General features: G+C 36.9%; 1 protein-coding gene across 1 annotated transcript in view; it reads left to right on the top strand.

Annotated features, from left to right (window-relative positions):
• aplp2 (amyloid beta (A4) precursor-like protein 2) overlaps positions 1-21,886 on the top strand; it is an 80,197-nt gene that overhangs the window by 31,036 nt on the left and 27,275 nt on the right. The window contains exons 2-5 of the mRNA XM_081371741.1: positions 5,867-6,040; positions 7,099-7,228; positions 18,664-18,776; positions 21,022-21,263. Of these exons, the coding sequence (XP_081227867.1) occupies positions 5,867-6,040; positions 7,099-7,228; positions 18,664-18,776; positions 21,022-21,263 (659 nt within the window). The remainder of the gene's footprint in view (positions 1-5,866; positions 6,041-7,098; positions 7,229-18,663; positions 18,777-21,021; positions 21,264-21,886) is intronic.

The following is a 21,886-nucleotide window of genomic DNA, read 5'->3' as shown; positions in this document are numbered from 1 at the left end:
AGACCGACACTGACTGTTTGGTCTGCTTCACGTCACCCCTGCAGTGCCCAGACGTGTTACGAGCAGCTCACAGATGGACAGACATTGTAAAAGTTGAATTAGACTGTGATGTGATTCCTGCGCTGGGCGTAAAGAGTCTCTGTTTGTGTTTTTAGGAGTTGCTGTCCAGGCTGAGGTGTGGGCTCTGTGCTTGTGGCCTGCAGGGTGGTTTTCCCATAGTTTAAAATAGAAAACCAGAGGCCACACACACACAAGGGATTGGATCTGCGGGGTGTTTCCAAACATCAGGCTCTGTCATAACTGCCCTTTCCTGTGTGTGTGTGTGTGTGTGTGTGTGTGTACATATTTGTCTATCCCGGTGGGCACTTAAACCTGAATGCACACAGACTCATGGGGACTCGTGTCATGGGTACACAAGCTTATAAATCATACAGAATCATTTTTGTTTGAAAATGTAAAAACGCAGAAAGTTGTGTGTGATGGGTAGGGTTAGTGTAAGGGGACAGAATATACAGTTTGTACACTATAAAAACCATTACGTCTATGGAGAGTTCCCACAAAGATAGCAAACTAGACGTGTGTGTGTGTGTGTGTGTGTGTGTGTGTGTGTGTGTGCGATACCATTAAATAGCTCTTCATATAGCTGTGTGAGGTCACTAATAATTAAATATTTAAGCAATGAAGTACCTGGATGTTCTATATTATGAATATAGCCATGGCTAAAGCAGTCATTACAAAGCTGTTACATCAGGTTAATAAAATATCAAGGACTCATTCAAATGTTAGTAATTCATCATTTTAAAAAATTATCTTCAGCGCATGAATTGAAACTGTTTTGGTGTCGTGGGGCTTTATGTCTGTTTTCGTAGTGATGAGACACTTTGGGTAGTTTTGTGATATATGATCTGCCCCTTTGCAGTAAAGATGTTTAGTTTACAGGGGATGTAAATCCTGCTTTATGCAGTCACATGGCTCTGGTTTGTTTTTATGGCAGATCTTAATGGCTCTTTCTGTTTAGTATTGTAAAATAACATGAGTATTATCAAATAAAATAGAAATGAAATTAAAGAAATGTTTAAATAAGACACATATGAAACAAATTAAATAAAATGCAAGAAGTATAATGAATTTAAATGATTATAAATTAATTAAAATCAAATTGTTAAAATCAGATTATATTATTAATCATGTATTTTTTGTATTTTATTTATATACTAATCTTGTATGCCAGAAATATTAAACACTACATATGATAATCACACACACACACATATATACAGTACTGTGAAAAAGTCTTAGGCACGTTAGTATTTTTATATATTTTGCTGTAGTGTGTCAGTAGGAAATACCAGTTTACTTTCCAAACATTCCTTTTGCCATTTAATTTTAATAATCCAGTGAGATTTCTGAATGCTCATTTTGCTCAAGGAGTCTGACAACAGCCGGTATGATCGGATCTCACCATCATCGAGTCAGGAACGTTTCTTCAAGTGTTTTGAAGACGTTACCACAGTTCTTCTGGATTTAGTCTGTCTCAGTTTTTTCTGTTTCTTCATGTAATCCCAGACGGACTCTACGATGGTGAGATCAGATCACACCGACTGTTGTGCATACAAAAATCTCACTGGATTATTATAATTAATGGCAAAAGGAATATTTGGAAATGTAAACTGATATTTCCTACTGTATTAGGAATAAATAAATACATTTAAAAAAGGTTAATTTAACCAAAAAATAATAGAATATAGTAACAGAATCCCTCTTATTTTGGCAGACGGAGACATACTGTGCTGTCTCTCTCATTATAGTGATATTTAACATGCGGCTGTGTCCTGCGCTACGAGATATAGTTGGATAGGGAGTGTTTTCTCATGTCCGTGTGAGTAGCAGCAGTAACACAGAATGACCAGAGCCACAGGAAGCTCGTCTGCTACGTTTCCATACAGGGCCAGCAGGATTTATTGTGAAAGTGTGTGTCTGAACTATTAGGAAATATAAAGGGGGAAGAGAGAAGAAACGAAACTAGGAGAGTGTGCTTGTGCTGAATGAGGTCAGTTTTGCTGGAATGAGAGACTCATTTTCACACAAGGTCTCTGTTGTTCGTGTTTGTTCACTAGTGACGCCAATATCCAAATCTCTCTCTCATTAGCGTCCCCATGTTTCATTCCAGGAATCCGGCCCATTGCTTACTTCCTCTTCCAGTTCTGAACACAGTGGCTACGTGTGTGTGTGTGCAAGCTTGTGTGTCTACTCTAAAGTAAATTTTATGCCTTCAGCACATTGGAGATTAGGACACAGAGCATGCTACCTTCTCATGGGTACATTTGCTTTCCCACTGATTCTGATTCTTCCCGAGAGGCTTCATCCACTACTTTTGAGTATGTGTGTGTCAGTCAAAGTTTAAGTGCTGTTGAAATGGCCTGCCGCTTGCCATCTTCCACTTACTGCTGCTCTTGCACTTAAAGCTGGAGTATTTTTGCTTACAGTGGTCATTGTTACTGGCCCTTTTTCTTTCTGTCTGTTCCATCACCTCTGTCCTGCTTTTCTGATCTTCTGCCCTGTCTCTCTCCCTCCTGGTGAAAACAGGCATCCGGATTCGGTATTCTGTCTCTATTTCATCTGTTTTGCTTCCCTGTTGTGTCCTGTCGCAGTGTTCAGCAGCCATAACATTACAAATGTGCCACAGGCAGATGTTACAAAGAAAGAATGAGAAATGAGAAAACGGGCAAGGGTCTGGATGGTTGCAAAGTCATCCAAAAGTTGACTAAAAATGAATAAATAAAGGAAAAATTTTAAATGATTTAAATAAATAATATATATATATTTTTGTATATTACATTTAAATTACATAATAATAAAATGTATTTGTGTGTTTGATGTGTAAATGCTATTTTGTAGCTTTAACATGTTTTTTTTTTTAAGAATTTTTAATTAATACATTTGTATGTAAAATTTAAATTGTATAACAAAATCAATGGTAGTAGCAGATATACTAATCTTATAGCTTTAATGTTTTAATATTTTCTTTACCATTTAATAGTATAATTTAATAGTATTCAAATATTATTTATTTATTATTAATAATTATTTTAATATGCATGTTAGGAGGAGCATATTCTTTTGTAGCTTTAACATTTTTTGTTTTAATTTTTTTCAAACTTATCAATACTTAAAATTCTTAATTATTGGTTAAAGGGTTAAGTTTTAGAATGCGCATGTGTATATTTTGTATTCATGACAAAAACCCTCCTATAAACAACCTATTTTAAGGTATGAATTTTAAGACGCAACATCCTGGGCAAGTTAAATCTTTGCTAAAGAAGTTTCACCTCTAAAGTCATCCCATTTGAAGCATCACCAGCCATCAAAGTGCCACTTTTGTAATAAATTCACTGCCTTATTTCAAGCCTATTACTGTCAGACTTCAAATCGTCTACTGTGAGTAATGTTTCCATTTATTATGTGTAATCCATTTTTGTCATAGTTTTGCATAGTCATGATTTATAGGGATTTATCCGGGTTATCTATGAGTTACTCCACTGAAGGACAGCATTGAGGGTACACATACTGCTAAGAAATGCTTTTGATCAGCTTAATTTTACAGGGCTTCATTTAAAGCATCTTTCACCACCCATTTTTCATTTTACCAGGTGAAACAGGAAATTCAGCTGGAAAAAATATATGTGATGGGTCTTGATTTTATCCATCATGGTCATTATTTGATTGGATTGTCCATTACATACCAGAATTAACGTTGGTGTTTGTTGGGGAGAGATTGAAAAGTAACTGGGATTTGTGTGGCTTCGGAGCGGAGTGTTTTCCGAGTGGAAGGAATGAGGCAGGGAGGTGTGGATGAACGGTATTGTGGAGGAAAGATGAAGCTGTCAAGTCTGTCGTTTGACTGTGTGTGGTTTACTGGGCTGTCCTCGCCCTCCTCTTAGCTGTTTTACAATGTTGTTACTCTCCATACCAATCCTTTGCTTTTCCTTTCCTCTCTCTTTCCACACTTCTTTCCATTTTAAAGCTAGGATGATCCGCCCCTTAACTGATCTTTTGGCAAATGTGCAAGTCTTAATGTTACACTGATTTATTTACTACTTGAACGGTTAAGGTTATTGTGGTAGTCTTTTATTTTAATTGTACTTTCAAGTTTAATTTTTATTATAGTTAGGAGCAGTAAATCAGAATATTAGAATGATTTCTGAGGGATCATGTGACACTGAAGACTGCAGTAATGATGCTGAAAATTCAGCTTTGCATCACAGGAATAAATTACATTTTAAAATGTATTCAAATTGAAAAGTTATTTTAAACTAATAATATTTCACTTTTTTTTACTATATATTTATATTTTAATCAAGTAAATGCAGCCTTGGTGAGAACAGACTTCTTTCAAAAACATTATAATTAAAATATCTACCCCATAAATACACACCAATGTGTTTGAGTAGCATGTCTCAACACAGCAATCAACTCACTTTGTTTGGCATCTTCACACAAAGTTCAACATGTCTGGGCCGTGACCCGACCTCCCGCACTTCTTCAGGCTGTATCGGTCTTTGGGCCGCCAAGAAAGAACACGAGGTTTGGGGAAAATGCAGGCCTCTTTAATTGCCCCGTGATTACTCCAGTTTGTTAACATTTTAGAAGTGTAATCTTACGGTTACCCAGAATGAATCTTAACTTTCATCATAGTTGAGAGTTGTTTGTGTAGACCTTTAATGACAGGCCGGGTGTAGCTGTTTCCCGTTTCAGGAAAAGAGGAAGAACATGGTAATGTAAACGAAAATGTCTCCTATCTACAGGAAGGACAAAAAGGGGTGAGAGGAGGGAAACTTCACTCGTTTCACAGAGGTGGGGGATTTTGCTGGATCTAGTGAAACCAGGTTTAGGACTTTGTTTTCTTATGAAATTCAAAAATCCCACCTTCTGTGACCTTAATGTAAGAGAAACCCGTTTACCAATGCAAAAACATCCTAGATACCAAGTGAAAACCCCTGCCGTCAGGGACTTTTAGCTGTTACCTGACCTCTGGTTAGTAAATGTTTAGCAGCGGTTCTACTGCCATGAGTTGTGCAGTGAAGTGGGCATCATCAACCTCAGCCATCGGCAGGAAATGATGCGTTTAGAGGCTGTCGGACATCTTCGTTTTGTCCCTGGAGTGTGTTGAGCGATTCAGAGAGTCATCAGGAAGGTCACAAGTGTGTGTTTTGAGGCATGAATGTGTGCTGAGAACAAGCATGGATGGGACAGACGAAGTCTCAATGCGATCAAGCTTGTATAAACTAAATCAAATTCAAATCCGTTTGATATGGCAAATGATAACCCTAGAGCACAAGGAATATGCCTCTAGAGATAATGTCTGCTTCAATTTGTCATCATTATGTTTTTTTCTGCTGACTCTAGGTAAGATCTTTCTTTAAGAGAATAGACACAGATGGGATGGGAACAAATTTCATGTTGGTTTGTTTTGTGGCCATATGCAAGGGAACATTTTGAAAAAAGTATATATAACATTTTGGCAGATATATGCATTTAAAAAAAATAGTTGGACCGAATATAATGAACAAAGTTTTTATTTTATTTATTTATTTTATTACTTTCATATGTGAGAATGGAATGCTCAACTGACTATTAATAGCCAGAATGTGAAAAAATATATTGTTTTAATGAGTTTTTTCTCCTTTGTCTCTGGGTCAAGTGACATTTAAGACATTATAAGAAAACTCATGTGTGATGTTTAGGCCCCCATGAGTGTATTATGACTGGTCTGAACCTGCTCAACTTTATTGGCCTGTAATAAGAGTGTCCATTGACCTTACCCCTCTTATTCTTTCTCTCACCTTTCCCCCTGTCTGTTCCCCAGGCACTGGCAGCTAATGCAGGTACAGGATTTGCTGTTGCAGAGCCGCAGGTCGCCATGTTTTGTGGCAAACTCAACATGCACATTAACATCCAGACTGGCCGCTGGGAACCGGACCCTTCTGGATCCAAAACCTGCGTCGGAACCAAAGAAGGAGTGTTGCAATACTGTCAGGAGGTAAAATAATGTTACACTGCATAAATATGTCTATTAAAAACATTAGCTGATGTTGTTTTTCTCAAACTTCTTGATAAGGTGCGATAAGGTTGCTGGTTCAGTCCTTACAATCTCTTTGAGCATCCAATTTTTTACAATATAATCAATTGCTGATTGATAAAATATTCCCTTATATCACGTTTCACTTGGAAATGCATAGATTGGGTTGGGTTTCACACTGGCTTAAATTAACTTTTTAATATTTATTCAATTATAATATTATAAGTTACATTACTGTTAAAAAGTTTTGGGGTCAGTAAGATATTTTTTAATATGAAATGAACACTTTTATTCAGCAAAGATGCACTAAATTGATCAAACGTGACGGTAAAGACATTTATAATGTGACAAAATATTTTTGTTTGGGGGAAAAAATGCCGTTCTTTAGAATTTTCTATTTATCGAAGAATCCTAAAAAGAATTATCACCGTTTCCATGAAATTATTAGGCAGCAAAAACTCTTTACAACATTCGTAATAATAAGAAATGTTTCTTGAGCAGCAAATCGGCATATTAGAACTTCTGAAGGATCATGTGACACTGAAGACTGCAGTAATGTTTCTAAAAATTAAACTTTGCCATCGCATGAATCAATTACATTTTAAAATATATTAAAATAGAAAACAAATATTTCAGACAATTACTGCATTTACTTATTACAACAACAAAAAAATACAAATGGAAAATGTTTTTAACTATATTTACATATTATTGCTGTTGCTGCTTTATGAAAGGAATAAGCCTCCAAACACTGTACACTAAAAGATCCTTTTCCACAACTATATTAAAAAACCACAATTTGGTTAAAAATGTCAAATCTGTCATATGGCTGGCTGCAAAAAAGCAATACCGTCCCTATACATTTTGTGATAGGTTTTCATCGATGTCCTTTTAATGGATTTCAGGAGAGAGTAAATCTTGAGTTAGCTCCAATACATGAGCAGATGGCGTCAGGAGATTGTGAAGCATGGATCTGCGCTTACAGTTCAGACTGAATCTCTCTGGTCTCCTCCCTTTAGATGTACCCTGAGCTGCAAATCACAAATGTGGTGGAAGCCAACCAGCCAGTCAAGATCGAGAACTGGTGCAAGAAGGACAAGAAACAGTGCAAGGGACACGCTCACATCGTGGTCCCCTACAAGTGCTTGGGTAAGTGGTGTTTGATTGACAGCTCTGTTGTCCTTTTAAACAGGCAATTATCCAGAATGTCTCATGGGGTTAAAGGTGCCATTGTGGAAGTAAGACATCTGAGAACCTAGAACAGCAGTTCAAAGTGACAAGACTAAGACGTTACAGATCAAATTCAGTCCCTGAACTGGCGCTCGGGTAGCCGTTATGGTTCCTTATCTTTGATGGCTACAGGCTCCATTGAGGCCTTTAACAAAATATATTGTGATACTACTCCACTACTTAAAGGAACACTCCACAGTTTTTTGAAATAGGGCTTATTCACCTTCTTTCCTACATTTAGATAGGTGGACAAATGCATTTTTGTCTCAGTGCATGCATTGTTTTAGTTTGACAGGGTCGGCGCTAGCTTAGCTTAGCATAATGAATTGAATCCTTTGTTGCCAGCTAGCATGTCCTGAGTAAAAGTGATATATATATAAAAAAAAACACCTAATTACTTCTTGTGGCCTGCGTATTCACAACGAGAACAAATAGCGATGCAGATTAACACTAAGCGATTTCCTATGCAGATATTGACTTGGGACTATATTAGGGGGAAGCACAGGCGAAGCACTGTTACTTAGGCGCAGAGATATCACACCCAAGTAGCAGTGCTTCGCCTGGTCTTCCCCCTAATATAGTCCTTAATATATAACTCAATATCTGCATAGGAAATCGCCTAGTGTTAATCTGCATCACTATTTGTCCTCGTTGTGAATACGCAGGCCACAAGAAGTAATTAGTTTTTTTTTTTTATATCACTTTTACTCAGGACATGGACTAGCTGACAACAAAGGATTCCATTCATTATGCTAAGCTAAGCTAGCACCGACCCTGTCAAACTAAAACAATGCATGCACTGAGACAAAAATGCATTTGCCCACCTATCTAAATGTAGGAAAGAAGGTGAATAAGCCCTATTTCAAAAAACGGTGGAGTGTTCCTTTAAGTAGCCACAGTTAAGCTCACAGTTATATTACTGTCATGCAACTCGTGCAAACATGCAAACCCCCCCGAAAACACTGATCTCAGGGGCCACGTACACACTGTAAAGTTTCAGGAGTGACAATCGGATTTACAACCCTCTACAAAGGAGTAAATCACTCGCAAATGCGACCAAATTTCATAAGAGGTAACTAAAATATGTATTTAATTAGCTCACACACTCACCGTGAGAGAAAGAGAGAGCACATGCAGGGCTCTTTGACAGATCTGTCACTGTCCCCGAGTGGGACCAGTGCTGCGTAGTCCTGAAAGTTGATCATTTGCATGTTTTTAAGCCTTGCCAATTTAAACATTCAAGAACAAGAAGACGCGAAAGATAACTCGCCCGTGCTGTGTGAATACTAAATTAAGCTCTCTTTCACGGCGTCTTGCGCTTGAACGGACAATTTCAAACAAAGTTATGCCAAAATGTCTTTTTGGTTTCATCTATATTTAATTTACACAGTGAAGACTATGCAGTGTTATTTTACATTTGAATAGGCTACTTTATTCAATTTCTGTACCTAATCTGCCTAATCTGTATCTAAATACAGTTAGATCTCGCTGTAAAACCTGAAAAGCACTGTTTAATTTGAGCTTCGGTGTGTCCGTAGAGGGTTGATTTTAATGCGGCAGTGAGTCCTCTAAATTATCGTTCCATGTGTGGAACGTGACTCACTCCTGAAACTGCGATGATTGATTGACACCATGGTAACCATAGCAACGTTCTGGCGTCTTGCATGATTGGTATCCGCTATTCTGACTAAAGTAATATTACAGTTACAATAGACTCGTTGTGTTCAGCTATTTTAACTAAAGCACAGTCGACGGAGGCACTGTGTTTTGTTAATGCTTAAAGGCTGCTTCACAGAGCGCACTCACAGTGTTGCCATATAAGCGTTTTTGGGCTTGTTTAAGCTTGGCTCACACATCGGCCGAGTTTATGGAGTTATTAAATTGAGCAGAGGTGGGTCGTGATATTTCGGTCTTATTTTCAGCATAAAGCATTTTTGTTTTGTTTTTAATGAGCTTGTTCTTGTTCACTGATTTTCTTTCAAGATCTGGCAACACAAATGAGTCGAGGCTCGTACCACTTTCCCTGTGATTTCTTGCACCGCACATACAGACGAGAGATGCATCTCTGATCCACATTAAAATACGTATTTTAACATGCATCACAGATGTATCTCTCCTTCGTTTGTCATTTCTAATATCTCTCGTTGTACGCCATTAACAACTAGTTGTTCAGTTCAGTTCAGTTCAGTTCCATACACACTGCGTAGAATTTTTGTAAATGACTGAACTGTGTGTGTGCCGAACAGGATTAAGCACTAAAAGGTGAACTGACAACCCAATTTAGCTGTAGTGTACGTGACCAGGAAGGTGGCAGTGGGGTGAAAAGCCATTATTGTGTGGAGAACTTTATAGTAATAAAGCAAAATCCCATTTCCCCTTCCAGACAGAGGCTGGTGGAGATCCATTGGGCTGTGAGTGTGTTGTTGTTTCTCTCCTCAGAGGCGGCTAAAATACATTGCTTCTCCTCCAAGAGTTTTTCCAGCAATTGGCAATGGCAACTTGGTCTTTGGGGTGGTTTAAACTGTCAGAGTTTGTAAAATCGCTTTAGCACTCTTTCTTCACTTCTTTATTTTTATTTTTTTTTACTTTGCTAACAGCGTGTCCGACTCAATAACTGGATGTTTGCGATGACATGTACTGTAGTCAAGGGCAAAGGTTTGGTTTGAGCATTGGGGGGGTTGAAGTGTGAACCGTTTAGCGGGGTCACGGGACATGCTCCCTCATGAGATTCATTCATTTGTTTATTTATTTACATAATTACATTAAATGAATAGCCTACTTAGCATTTACTTGTTTACATAGGATACTAATGTATCTTATTTTATTCAAGCACCTAATTTTTAAATCAAGGTGCCATGGGGTCAAACTAACTTTATTTAACATTTTCTTATAATGAAAATGTAAATTTCTTGTCATCTCTTGGAATATCTGAAAGCCAGGTTTTTCCTAATATCTGTCATTATTAGCAGAACACATTCTGGGGAAAACCAATTTTTTAGTCAATACTTTAAGAAGGTCCTCTTGATTCGAACTTGTACTTGGCCTAAAAAGTGGCATAGGTCTTGTAATTGTTTAACAATAAGGCTGCATTTGTTACAATTAGGACATAATTACAGTTAAGACCATTGATGGCTCCTCATTACCATGCTACGGCCAATGTTAACTTTTTTTCTTCCTTTTTTCATTTGTAATGGAAAATAGCTACCTACACATTCAGAAACTATATATACACAACATGCCACAGTTGTAAAGTAAATCTTTATTGAAAAATCTATTCCATTAACAAATAGGCTAATCTATTATAAATTCTACAAGTTAAGTCAAAATTTACCACAATAAAAACAATAAAATTTGATAAACTCTAGTAAAGGTGGTCATGAGTATAAAAAGCTTTCTAATTTATGGTGGTGCAGGATGATGTTTTCTGCTCTTTTCATCAGTCTTTTTTAGTTTTTTAGTTAGTGGCTGTTTTAGATTGTTTGACATTCTCTCTTTGTTTTAAAGCAGCAAATTCTCAATAGATTTCAAATAAGTTACACATTTTATCATCAGTGTTGGCTTGTGCAAATCGTATCACACTTTTGTAGCATGCTGGTGAGTTTATATAGTTTATATAATTATATAATATTACAGTTAAGCTCACAGTATATGTGTATATATATATATAAAGAAAGAAAGAAAGAATTTGATTTATAGAAGGCTAAAGAAGAAATATTATAGAAATATATGCATTTAAGAAATATTATGTTTCTAGGTCACTACTTTATTGTGTATTTAATGAAAAATTCAATGGCACTCAATCCCTTATAAAATGTAAGTCATGCAAATACGTTCATAAAAGCTACATGCAGAGTCTTACTTCATAGTAACCACCAGACATAAATAACTTCCCACTGTTAATTTTCGTTAATTTTCTCAAACAAATAAATGATTCAATGTCCAATTTTCAGTTGTTCTGAAGAAAAATAACATTTATCTCATTGCGTCTCAGAGGAAAAGCTGCTGTCCGCCTGTCTGCGCCTTTTCCTCCTCTCCTCCCCGTGTTTGTCCCTCTCTCATAGGAGATGATTGAGTTGTGGCTCTTTGCGGGCTGAAAAAAGCCATTAGCGCTGCCAGCCGACTGTGAAATGGGCCGACTGTCAGAGGCTTTCCAAGATGGCTGATTTTTGTTTTGTGTGTGTGTGTGTGTTTGAGCTGACGCGGCAGCTGTTGACTCGCATCACCTGATGTCGGCTGCTGTTTGATTGACAGGGTCGGGAGGACGGCGCTCTTTCAGTCCAGTGTCTCTTTCCTTGTGAATGACAGCTAGCCAATACAGTCTCTGGGTTTGGAGGAGTCTAAAGCTGTGTTAGTCTGCTCATAGCAGCGCCACACTGTTCCATCAACAACTTTCTCTACTTACAAGTCACCATGGAAACTCTTTTATTGATCTGAAGTGGAGCGGACAAATTGGCTGAAGATAAAAACTGAAAAATTAAACTGCAGCAAAACCTGTAGTAAAATCAGATTTTTTAAAACATCTAGCTGGTTTTACTTCTGCCTTTCCACATATCTGATTGCTTTAAATAGTAACAGCGCATGTCTTCGCAACAAGCCACATTATTTGAAGTGATTTTAATCATGTCTGTAACACAGATTGTCCACTCTTAGGAAAAACTGTTTTTTACTCGATTTTATTACAAAAAGGTTCTATATAAGGAGAAATGTTCTAAATGATTGCATAACACTTTTTTTATTTAACACACGTTTATTGTTTATTTACATTTTTTTTCTGTTGAAAAATGTTTACAAGCTGTCATTAAAATTAAAAATGAATTAAAACTATCCATAAAATGATCGCATGATGGGAACCACTAAAAGTTCTATATATGAAGCGCTTAAAGTTCTATACAAGTCACAGACTGCTAATGTTTAATGCAAACCTTTAAACATAATCAAATTATGATAAATCATAATATCGATGCTTGCCTTGGCAAACAGCACTAAAATGTGGGTGTTTTCTGGCCACAGTTGATGATGACTTCTGCTGCAGTCAAGGACTACCGGTACATGCATTCTGTGTCTGGAAAAAGCAGCCCCTAGTGTTTAAGGAGATTTTCCTCTTTAGGCGCATTTGTAACCTTGAATTGATGTCGGTACATCAGCGAAGACGCACTCGTGTTCGGCCTCACCTTGTGTTATCACCTCTCCACTCCCTCTGGGGTTTTACCACTGTTATTAATGAGGAGATTTCATTGTGATTCAGCAACGTTCTGGCCTCTGGAGTTTAATTAGGGAGAGTGATTTGTTTTGGTAGTGTAATGCAGTGAAATGGGCAGCTCGTCTGTGTCTCTGTCTTTCACCGCAGTGGAAACCTCAAGGAAATCTGAGAATATGCTTGGGCTTGATCTTTGAGGATTATATTGTCTTTGTACTCTCAAATAGTTGCATCCCTTTCAAAAGTTTCTCTGATGCATGCTCTTAATGGAATATTTTACCCCCAAAACAAAATTGGCTCACACTTTAGATTAGGGTCCAGCTATTAACTATGACTTTTGCCTCAATAATATCCTAATGACTGCTTATTAATAGTGAGTATGGTAGTTGTTAAGTTTAGTTATTGAGTAGGATAAAGGGATGTAGAATATGGTCATGCATAATTAGGCATTAATGTGTGCTTTGAAAGTACTAATAAACAGACAATACACTAGTAACATCATGCATGCTAACAAGCAACTAGTTATTAGTGAGAATTGGACCCAAAACTAAAGTGTTATTGAAAAATGTCATCATTTACTCACCCTCATGTCATTTCAAACTTGTATAATGTAAGAAAGTATTTCGCAAAATGTTCATACCACTGTTTTCTATACAATGGAAGCATATAGTAGTCAGGGAATCCAAGTTTTAAAAGAACTTTGTATATGTAGTCCTGCACTATATTAGAAAATGTATATTCTTCAAAATCAGAATTGACAGTCTTCAAAATTGACAGCGAAAGAAACCGAAAATTCTCGGGCCAGCAGCATGTGTCCAAATTTTAATCTTAACCGTTCTATTTCATCAGAAACGATCTGAAAACAGGGCTTTAAGTGTAAAATACCGAACTTGTCCTTTAAAGTGTAAGAGATGCATGGTATCGTATGGAAAAGAGCAGCGTGAGCATTATTCAAAACTTCTCTTTTTATGTTTTACAAAAGTCTTATTGGTTTGGAATGACAGAAGAGTGCAAACTACTTTAAAGCCAAAACATTCTGTTATTTACTCACCCTCATGTCGTTCTAAATCCATAAGACTGAACGAAACATCGAACAACGCACATACATAAAGCGCATCAATCATGGTAAAGTGTTTTACAATGTCTTTATAAATTTTTTTGAAGCATCAATATTTTGGTGGATGGGACAGAAATCTCAGGTTTCAATAAAAATATCTTCATTTGTGCTATGAAGATGAACAAACGCTTCTGGGTTTGGAATGACATGAGTGAGTAAATGATGACTGAGTTTGGGTGAACTAACCTTTTAAAGGTTTGTTTAGTCTGTGTTTCATTGATCTTTTTAGTTTGTTTCCTCAAACAAAAGATAATGAGGTATATATGACCTCAGTAATTACATCCGCGAGCGAAATTTCAAGTTTTCAGAGCCGTTCTGTTCGACCGAGAGCAGAGCTCATGTTTGACCATTAGCTCTTCACTTTCAAGCACCGGATTGATTCATTTCAGCCGAGGTTAACTCCTAATGGGCAGTCAGCAGACGTTTTCCAGTATTTTGTTTGGGTTTGTTTAGTTGCTGAGCGTTTCACTCTTTAGCCTTAATAGTCCTGAATGATACAAATGCAAGGTAGTGCTGAGATAAACAGCTCTTTAGCAGGCAGGATTGTGCTACATCAACAGCTCCACAGAAACATCAGCAATGTTCAGCTCTCTGAAGGTTAAACTGGTTCATTTGATGCTAGTGTTTCTCAGACACAAATGCGGGCAGATTCCATCCTGGCCGAAGCGTCTAGTCGATACAACTGGAGATAAAATGGAAAGAAGATGGGGAAATCGTTTTTAGAGAGATAATACTGCATTTAATGTGTAATAGTCATAAATCTTTGATGTGGGTCTGGGACAGAGCAGAGAAACTGGGCTATAAACTATGAAGTTGAAAGCAGCTGGCCTCAATCCTTTTGTGTCGTTCCTCTTTATAGCATTTTTTTTCCTCCCTTTGTCTCTTTCTTATCAACTATAATATGCTTCTTTTCCAGCCTTTGTTGGATCATCTAAGAGCTTTTTGATCATGTCGTGAGCCTGCAGTTTAGTCAAATTTATGCACAGTTGTTGAGTATAAAATGGAAAATCAGGGATTACATGGGCGCACAAATGAGTCATTCCACGTGCCGTCCTGCTTTTTGGCATTTGAAAGCTTTTTTTCATATTCTTTTCATCAATCACTCTTTTTTTGTGTCTGACCCAAATAAATGAAATTATGATTTCAAAGGAATTGTTTATCCAACAATTAATTTTTGTTGTTGTTGTTCATCATCATTGTTCCAAACTAGAATGCTGTTATTTTGTCCAGGGAGCTTAAACGGATAATTTTTTTGAATATGCCAAAATGTGCAGTATAGAAAGAGCAGTTTTTATCCGTGGTCTCCTTCTTGACACATTTATTCAAAAATGCCAAAAAGTTTGTCAAAAGTTTTTTTTTTCCACAATAAGATTTTAAACAATGCCAGATAACAATATGTTTGTTTCAGAAATAACTGGATGGAACTTGCTGAAATCTCAAACATAGTGAGGTCAACAATGTATTGTTGTCTACAGCAAAAATAAAAAAAACATGCACAATATATGCAATATAATATGTAGTAAAACTATCTTTACATCTATAATTACTAGGGCTATAAAAAAAGAATCGCATCTAACACAAAAGTTTATATATATATATATATATATATATATATATATATATATAATATACATATACATATACATATACATATACATACATATACATATATATATATATATATATATATATATATATATATATACACACGCATACACACGCATACACACGCATACACACGCATACACAACACACACACACACACACACACACACACACACACACACACACACACACACACGTATGTGTATGTGTATATACATATACACACAGTATATATGTATATGTGTATATGCATAGTATTTTGTAAAAATGTGTATTTCCCATTTCCTCTCTGGTAGTTTTATGTGTGTAGTTGTAGAGGCAGAATGCTGCGCTTCTCTGCTTCTCTGCCTCGCTCTTCACATGATATCAATGCAATACCTCGTTTATTGCAGTCGAGCAGCCCTACCGACGCTGTCAGGACTTATTTTCTGCTTTTTCTACTGCAGCTGTAAAAAAAATAATGTAATTCCTGAATCACCCACACGGTTTTTCAGCAGAGCAGATTGTGTTGTGAACATTCCGGGTTCAATACAAGTTAAGCTTTATCGACGGCATCTGTGACATGCTGTCGATTGCCACAGAAATTTTTTTTGACTCACCCGTCAGCTTGTAAAAACAAGCAGAAATCGTTTACAGTAATGCACTTACAATGGAAACCTATTAGACAAGTATATGAATACATATCCACTTACTGTAGATGTGCTAGCATGAGACTACTGTGATTACCTCATTTGTTCTAACAGACTCCTGTCATTACACTTAAAGCCAGTAAACCTTATGCGCAAGGGACATTGGAAAGGAAGTTATGTTCTGTGATGATCGACAGCTTGTTGTTTTGAATCTGTAACAAACCTCTACTGGTCTCAATGGCAAGAGCAGGTATTTAATCGCAGTGCAGAGTTTGATCATTAGGTTAATGTGAATAAGATGCTGTGTTCAGTTATGTAAGGACTTTAGTCGACTCGGCCCCTGAGGGCCGATGGGATGATTTTTTGCATGTTTGAGTTTTATATACGGTGTGGAGAGGCTTTGGTTTGAACAACTGTGTTCTCTTCTATTTCCAGTTCTTTCCTCCAAACCCTCTCATTTTCCAAAACACTGGCCTTTTCTTTCTCTCCTGTCCGCACTTCCTCTGCTCTCTGGTTTCAGGCTGATTTGGCCCTAGGCCTGTTTTGTGGTAAAGGCTAAATGAGCAGTTTGTGGACAGTCACAATCCTCTTCTATTGTGAACAGACTTCTGGTCATTAAACGATTCAGTCTCTCTCTCTCTCTGTCGTTCAGGCTCAGAGGTTGGATTGGCCTCCCAGCTGTCCTGAAATCAGCTCTGTAATAACTCTCCTGCATATGGCACACAATCCCATGCTGGCCTGTCTGATGGCATCTGAGCTCCTCAGCTGTCACTCACTTGCTCACACGCTCCCTTTCCTGTTTAATTTATGCATTAACTCTTGTTTAGTGCAAATTGATTTCCTTAAAGGCACAGCTCTCCCAAAAATGAATCCTAAAGAATCAAAATAAGATTGAAAAATATCTTACATCAAAAAATTTAGGACCGATTTGTCATAAGTGATTTTACTAACTGTCTTCATTTGATGTGATTATACAATAACATATAGGTTAATTCAATTTAAAAAATCAAAACTAAGACTGTAAAATAATTTTTACTGCAGTTTTTTTTCTAAATGTCGACAAAAAACTATTGCGAAATGACAGCGTTTCCATTAACCGATGTTATGCGACTAAAACTTCATTTTTTCCTCTCACAACAAGTAAAGTCATTCCAAAAATCATGGCAACGGACGTTGGTAGGTTTATGTATATCCCAGCCACCGTACTGCCCATTATTATTAATCGAAGGAGAGATGTATGTGTGTTTTCCAAGCATTAATGGTAAGGAAAGTCCCTTATACTTGTGAGCGCCACATATGAGGTGTTTCTGGGTGTTTCTCCCTCATTTCTGCTTCGAGGTATTTATTGTGGCGTTTATTTGAGGTTTAGAAACCAGAGTTCCTGGAATTATTTTGTCTTTTATGTATTTAATAAAGAACTCATACCACGTCATCTACGCCTGGTGACCTGTAAATGCACAAAAACTGTTTCCATTGCAGTTTTGCTAAATATTTCTTTTTCAAATTGCCCGAAAAACCACCTAATGCGAGCGTAAAGTTTTTGTGAAATTGACGTGTTTCCATTAGGCGTATTTTCAATTCGCAATTTCAATTTTTGCAATTTGAAGGGTAATGGAAACGCGGCTAGTGTTGATTTTTGTAATATTGACAAACTCAACTGAGATGAGCAATTCTAAGATTTTCGCCTATTTTCTTCTTTCACTGGCCAAACATTTCTGTGCATTCCTACTAGGGCTGCACGGTTCATTGAAATAAAACCCAAATTGTTATATAGCCTAGTGCGATTTATCAAATCACAAAGGCTGCAATTTAATGAAATAAATATATGCGCTGCGAGTTTCAGAGTGAAGCGCAGGACTGTGTTCTTTTACACGTGAGCAGCTCATGATCTGGTGTTTTTAGGGTCTCAGATCTTCTCGGTTCACAGTAAATGCTTCTCCACATGAACTCCATCTCTGCGTCTGCTCTGAGTTTGGGTCGCTTTAACGTGTGTTTGGGAGCTCAACATACACTAATCATCTTCCCATACTTGTAATGAGAAGCACATCAAAAAAAGAGAAGATTTAAGGACTCCCGGTGGTTTCCCACAAAAATAAAAGTTTGATGGTTTAACATTTAAAAATGAAGAAATTTAGACAGTTGTTTAAATTGTGCAACCCTGCAAACAAGCACAGATAACTCTGGATCTTGAGATTTTTTTTAAATCTCAATAGCAGTTTTTATTAGAATAATCGCAATTAGATTTTTCCCACTTAAACACGCAGCACTAATTCCTACATGCATATTAATTACATATACAGTGTTAGTTTTTCTGCACCCCCAATCTGACATTGTTCAGAGAAATAGGTAGTCCCACCCAAAACTCACACCATTGGTTGAGCCAGTATTAATATGTCACATCACTCGAACAATCAGAAGCAACGCACTGTTCACGCTCCCCAGGAATGTTAAACTTGATATGAGCAAGAATTACACCGTTCTCTTTAAAGAACGCGGCAAGACTTCCTGCTGCTATTTGCTCTCTCTGCTGTGGATGCATGTGCACGCCAGATCTTTGTTCTGTCTTTTGGTACTGACCAGATGTCTGTTCAGATGCCACTTGCCCTAGTTGTAAAATGCTCATTATAGAATGCAAAAGACCATGTGTTGATGAATTATTGAGCTGTGTTGTTATTTGCTGTCCCGAATTTGCAATTCTGTTTTGTTAGTGGGTGTTAGATGTTTTCTGTTTGCATGTACCAGCTGCATGATGTTAAAGCCTCAGCCTTGCCAATAATCTGCGTGCTGTTTGTTTTTATGTTTTCAGTTGGGGAATTCGTGAGTGATGTCCTCCTGGTGCCAGACAAATGTAAATTCTTCCACAAGGAGCGTATGGACATGTGTGTGAGTCATCAGCAGTGGCACGGTGTGGCCAAAGAGGTAAGACATCATTTCCAGCTCCACAGACATACACTGCTTATCACATAATACATGTACTCAACAAGATATGTGTCTGTCCACAATAAACGCGAAGATGCTATGCAAAGCAACAGAATTGTTGGCAATGAACATGTTTGAAATTTGATATACAGATTTTTGAAGTTAGCTTTGGGACTAATGAGATTTCGACATGTGTAAGAAATGTTTAAGACGCGGAAGGAGCCGTGTCAGTTTGAAATTGGAATTCGGTAAATTGAATTGCTGAAAGCACAGTTACAATCGCCTCACTGAAATTTTCAGTGGTCGTTGAAACAACTCAACTTTTGGTCACAGTGACAAAACTAGGGCCCAGTAAAAGAAGTTTTTTCCAAAATAATATTTCATTCAAATTTTCTGAATTCTGTTTTAATGGTTTAAGTAAATGTGGTTATCAATAACATGTCTAATTAATTGAAATCATGAAATTTATAATCAAATAAATGTAACAATTTATTAAAGTTTTAACAAAAAATATATATATTTTAGAGTCTTATGAAATTAGTTTTGTTTTTTCCTAAATTAATTTTTAATTTTTTATTCCATTCCATATTAATGGTTTAATAAAATTTGGATAATCAAAACATCTAATCAATTGTATTCATACAACTTAACCAACAGTTTAATCATTTATAAAAATGTTTATTAGACAAAAGTGCTGCATTCATTCACACAGACACGCAGAACTTGCAGAATTCATATTTAAATAGCAGACTTTTCACTCTTTTATATTCACAAACACTAGTCTATATCACGATCTGTTTATTTTTCAGCCCTACTTTTGATTTATTCATCCAAAATCTGCCAAATTCTGTGACATTCCGTGTTATACTGTAAATTCCATTTTCATGACTGGATTCCAAGATTCCATCCATGTTTTCCACATTGCTGAAATCAAAGGGCCATACAGAACATTTTTTACAGAACTTTTGTTTTTCTACATCTAATGCTTGTTTATTCTCTCCTGAGGTTGCGTTGTTTGGATGTTTTTGATGTGTCGTTAATGTTAAAAAACGTCAATGAAGAATCTGCATAATGAGACAACAATTTTAGACGCATACACTACTGATCAAAAATTTGGGTTCAATAAGATTTCTCAATCATTTTGAAAGAAGTCTCGCTCACCAAGCTTGCATTTATTTAATCAAAAATACAGTAAAAACAACGATATTGTGAAATATTATTACAATTTCATATCATTTTTTATATAATTTGAATATATTTAAAAATGTAATTAATTCCTGTGATGCAAAGCTGAATTTTCAGCATCATTATTCCAGTCTTCAGTGTCACACTGAAATTATTCTAATATCCGGATTTGATGCTCAAGAAACATTTCTGATTATTGTCAGCGTTGAAAACAGTTGTGCTTGCTTTTATTTGAAATAGATGTTTTTAGTAACAATAAAAAGGCTTTACTAATCTAGCACATTTTACAAATTGAATGCATCCTGGCTGAATAATAGAACTGATTTCTTACTGACCCCAAACTTTTAAACAGTAGTACATCATTCTTCCTAGAAATTCAATTTAAAAATAGTTTGTTTATTTATTTAATAGTCATCTGGTAATACCTTTTTTTTTGTGTGGATAATCTTGAGAGTAAATACTTTGCAAATGAAATACATTTCATCTAATTTTATTTATATTTTTTTCATTTTAACTTTAATTCATTTTGATGGGTGAAACCAAAAGATAAGATTCATAACAACTGAATAAATCTGACATCAGCTTCACTTTGAGGATCTTGTCGTTCTCGCGTGCAAATAATAAAAGACAGCAGAATCTCCAGCAGGTGACACATTTCTACCATCATACCGCCTACTCCTTGTGAAAACTATAGCAATGTTTAGGCATCTCACAGCTGTGTTTTGACCATCACAGATAGATACTGTCTTCACTATCTTCTTCGCGAATGAATTTGGATGCAGAATGCTGTAAACTTGGTGTACAGAACCAAATTTAGCCTCAGTGTGTACGTGGTCAGTTCTTTTCATACTGTAAAGCACTCCAAGCTGCCGTCTTTCATTCTCTGTGTGTGCATTCTGAAAGCATCTCCGTGCGCTGACTCCACTGATCCCGGGACAGACATTTAAGGGATCTGCTGAATTTCTTCGGGCTGTTCTTACACAGCAGACTGGCCTTTCAAACCACATTTGCTCTAATTGAATCGGATATCTTGACTCTCTCTGTGTCTCTCTCCATCTAGGCCTGTTCTAAGGGAAACATGGTCCTGCACAGCTATGGCATGCTGCTTCCCTGTGGCATCGATAAGTTCCACGGCACTGAATACGTCTGCTGCCCGTCTACTCGTCCCGAGGAGCCCGTACCTCCTGCTTCACCCTCAAAAGAGCTTGATGATGAGGAGGAAGATGATGAGAATGAGGAGGTGGAGGAGCCAGTCATTGAGGATGAGGATGAAGATGAAGATGATGAAGCAGTAGAGGAGAGGTAATGTGGTGTTAGTTGACATGCATGTGGTCCTTCTCAAACTTCTCGAGTTTGGTTTCTTAGTCCGATGTTAGTTTGTGGTTTCTGAGTTAAAGAATATTAATTTAGGCTACCTTTTATTTATCACAATTTAACTTGCACTATCAACAAAACAATATTATAATACATCTGTCGAATTCGGGTGGCCCGAGCAACGGCGTTATATGTCGGCGCTGCCCACGAGGCTATCAGCTCCAACAAATCATCATTAAACAAAGTCTCAGGCGTGGAGGTCCAATTTAAGATTGGTGTTAAACACCGGCTCATTCACAAAACATCATTTTTCTTTTGTCAATTATTTACGTATCCAAATTTCTGAAAAATGCACAGCCTCACTGAGCGCCTCAGAGCAAACGCCTCTGGCACACTTATCAAAGGATGATGTATCAGTATGACTGTGACCTGTCGTGTCTTATCATTTGAGAAGCAGTAGCTGAAAAATTGTATGTGTGACAGCATACGCCGTGTGTGCGTTTGTGTAGGATAAATTAGGTTGACCATCTGGATATTTTCGAGTGCCATGCCTTTGACCTCTGACAGCTGTTTGATTTCACTTCCATAAATCATAAAACTTCCAACCTGTT

This window comes from Scardinius erythrophthalmus (assembly GCF_964197995.2).
Source record: "Scardinius erythrophthalmus genome assembly, chromosome: 8".
Lineage (NCBI taxonomy): Eukaryota > Metazoa > Chordata > Actinopteri > Cypriniformes > Leuciscidae > Scardinius > Scardinius erythrophthalmus.
The sequence above is the reverse complement of the archived record's forward strand: the minus strand, read 5'-3'. Positions and strand labels throughout refer to the sequence as shown.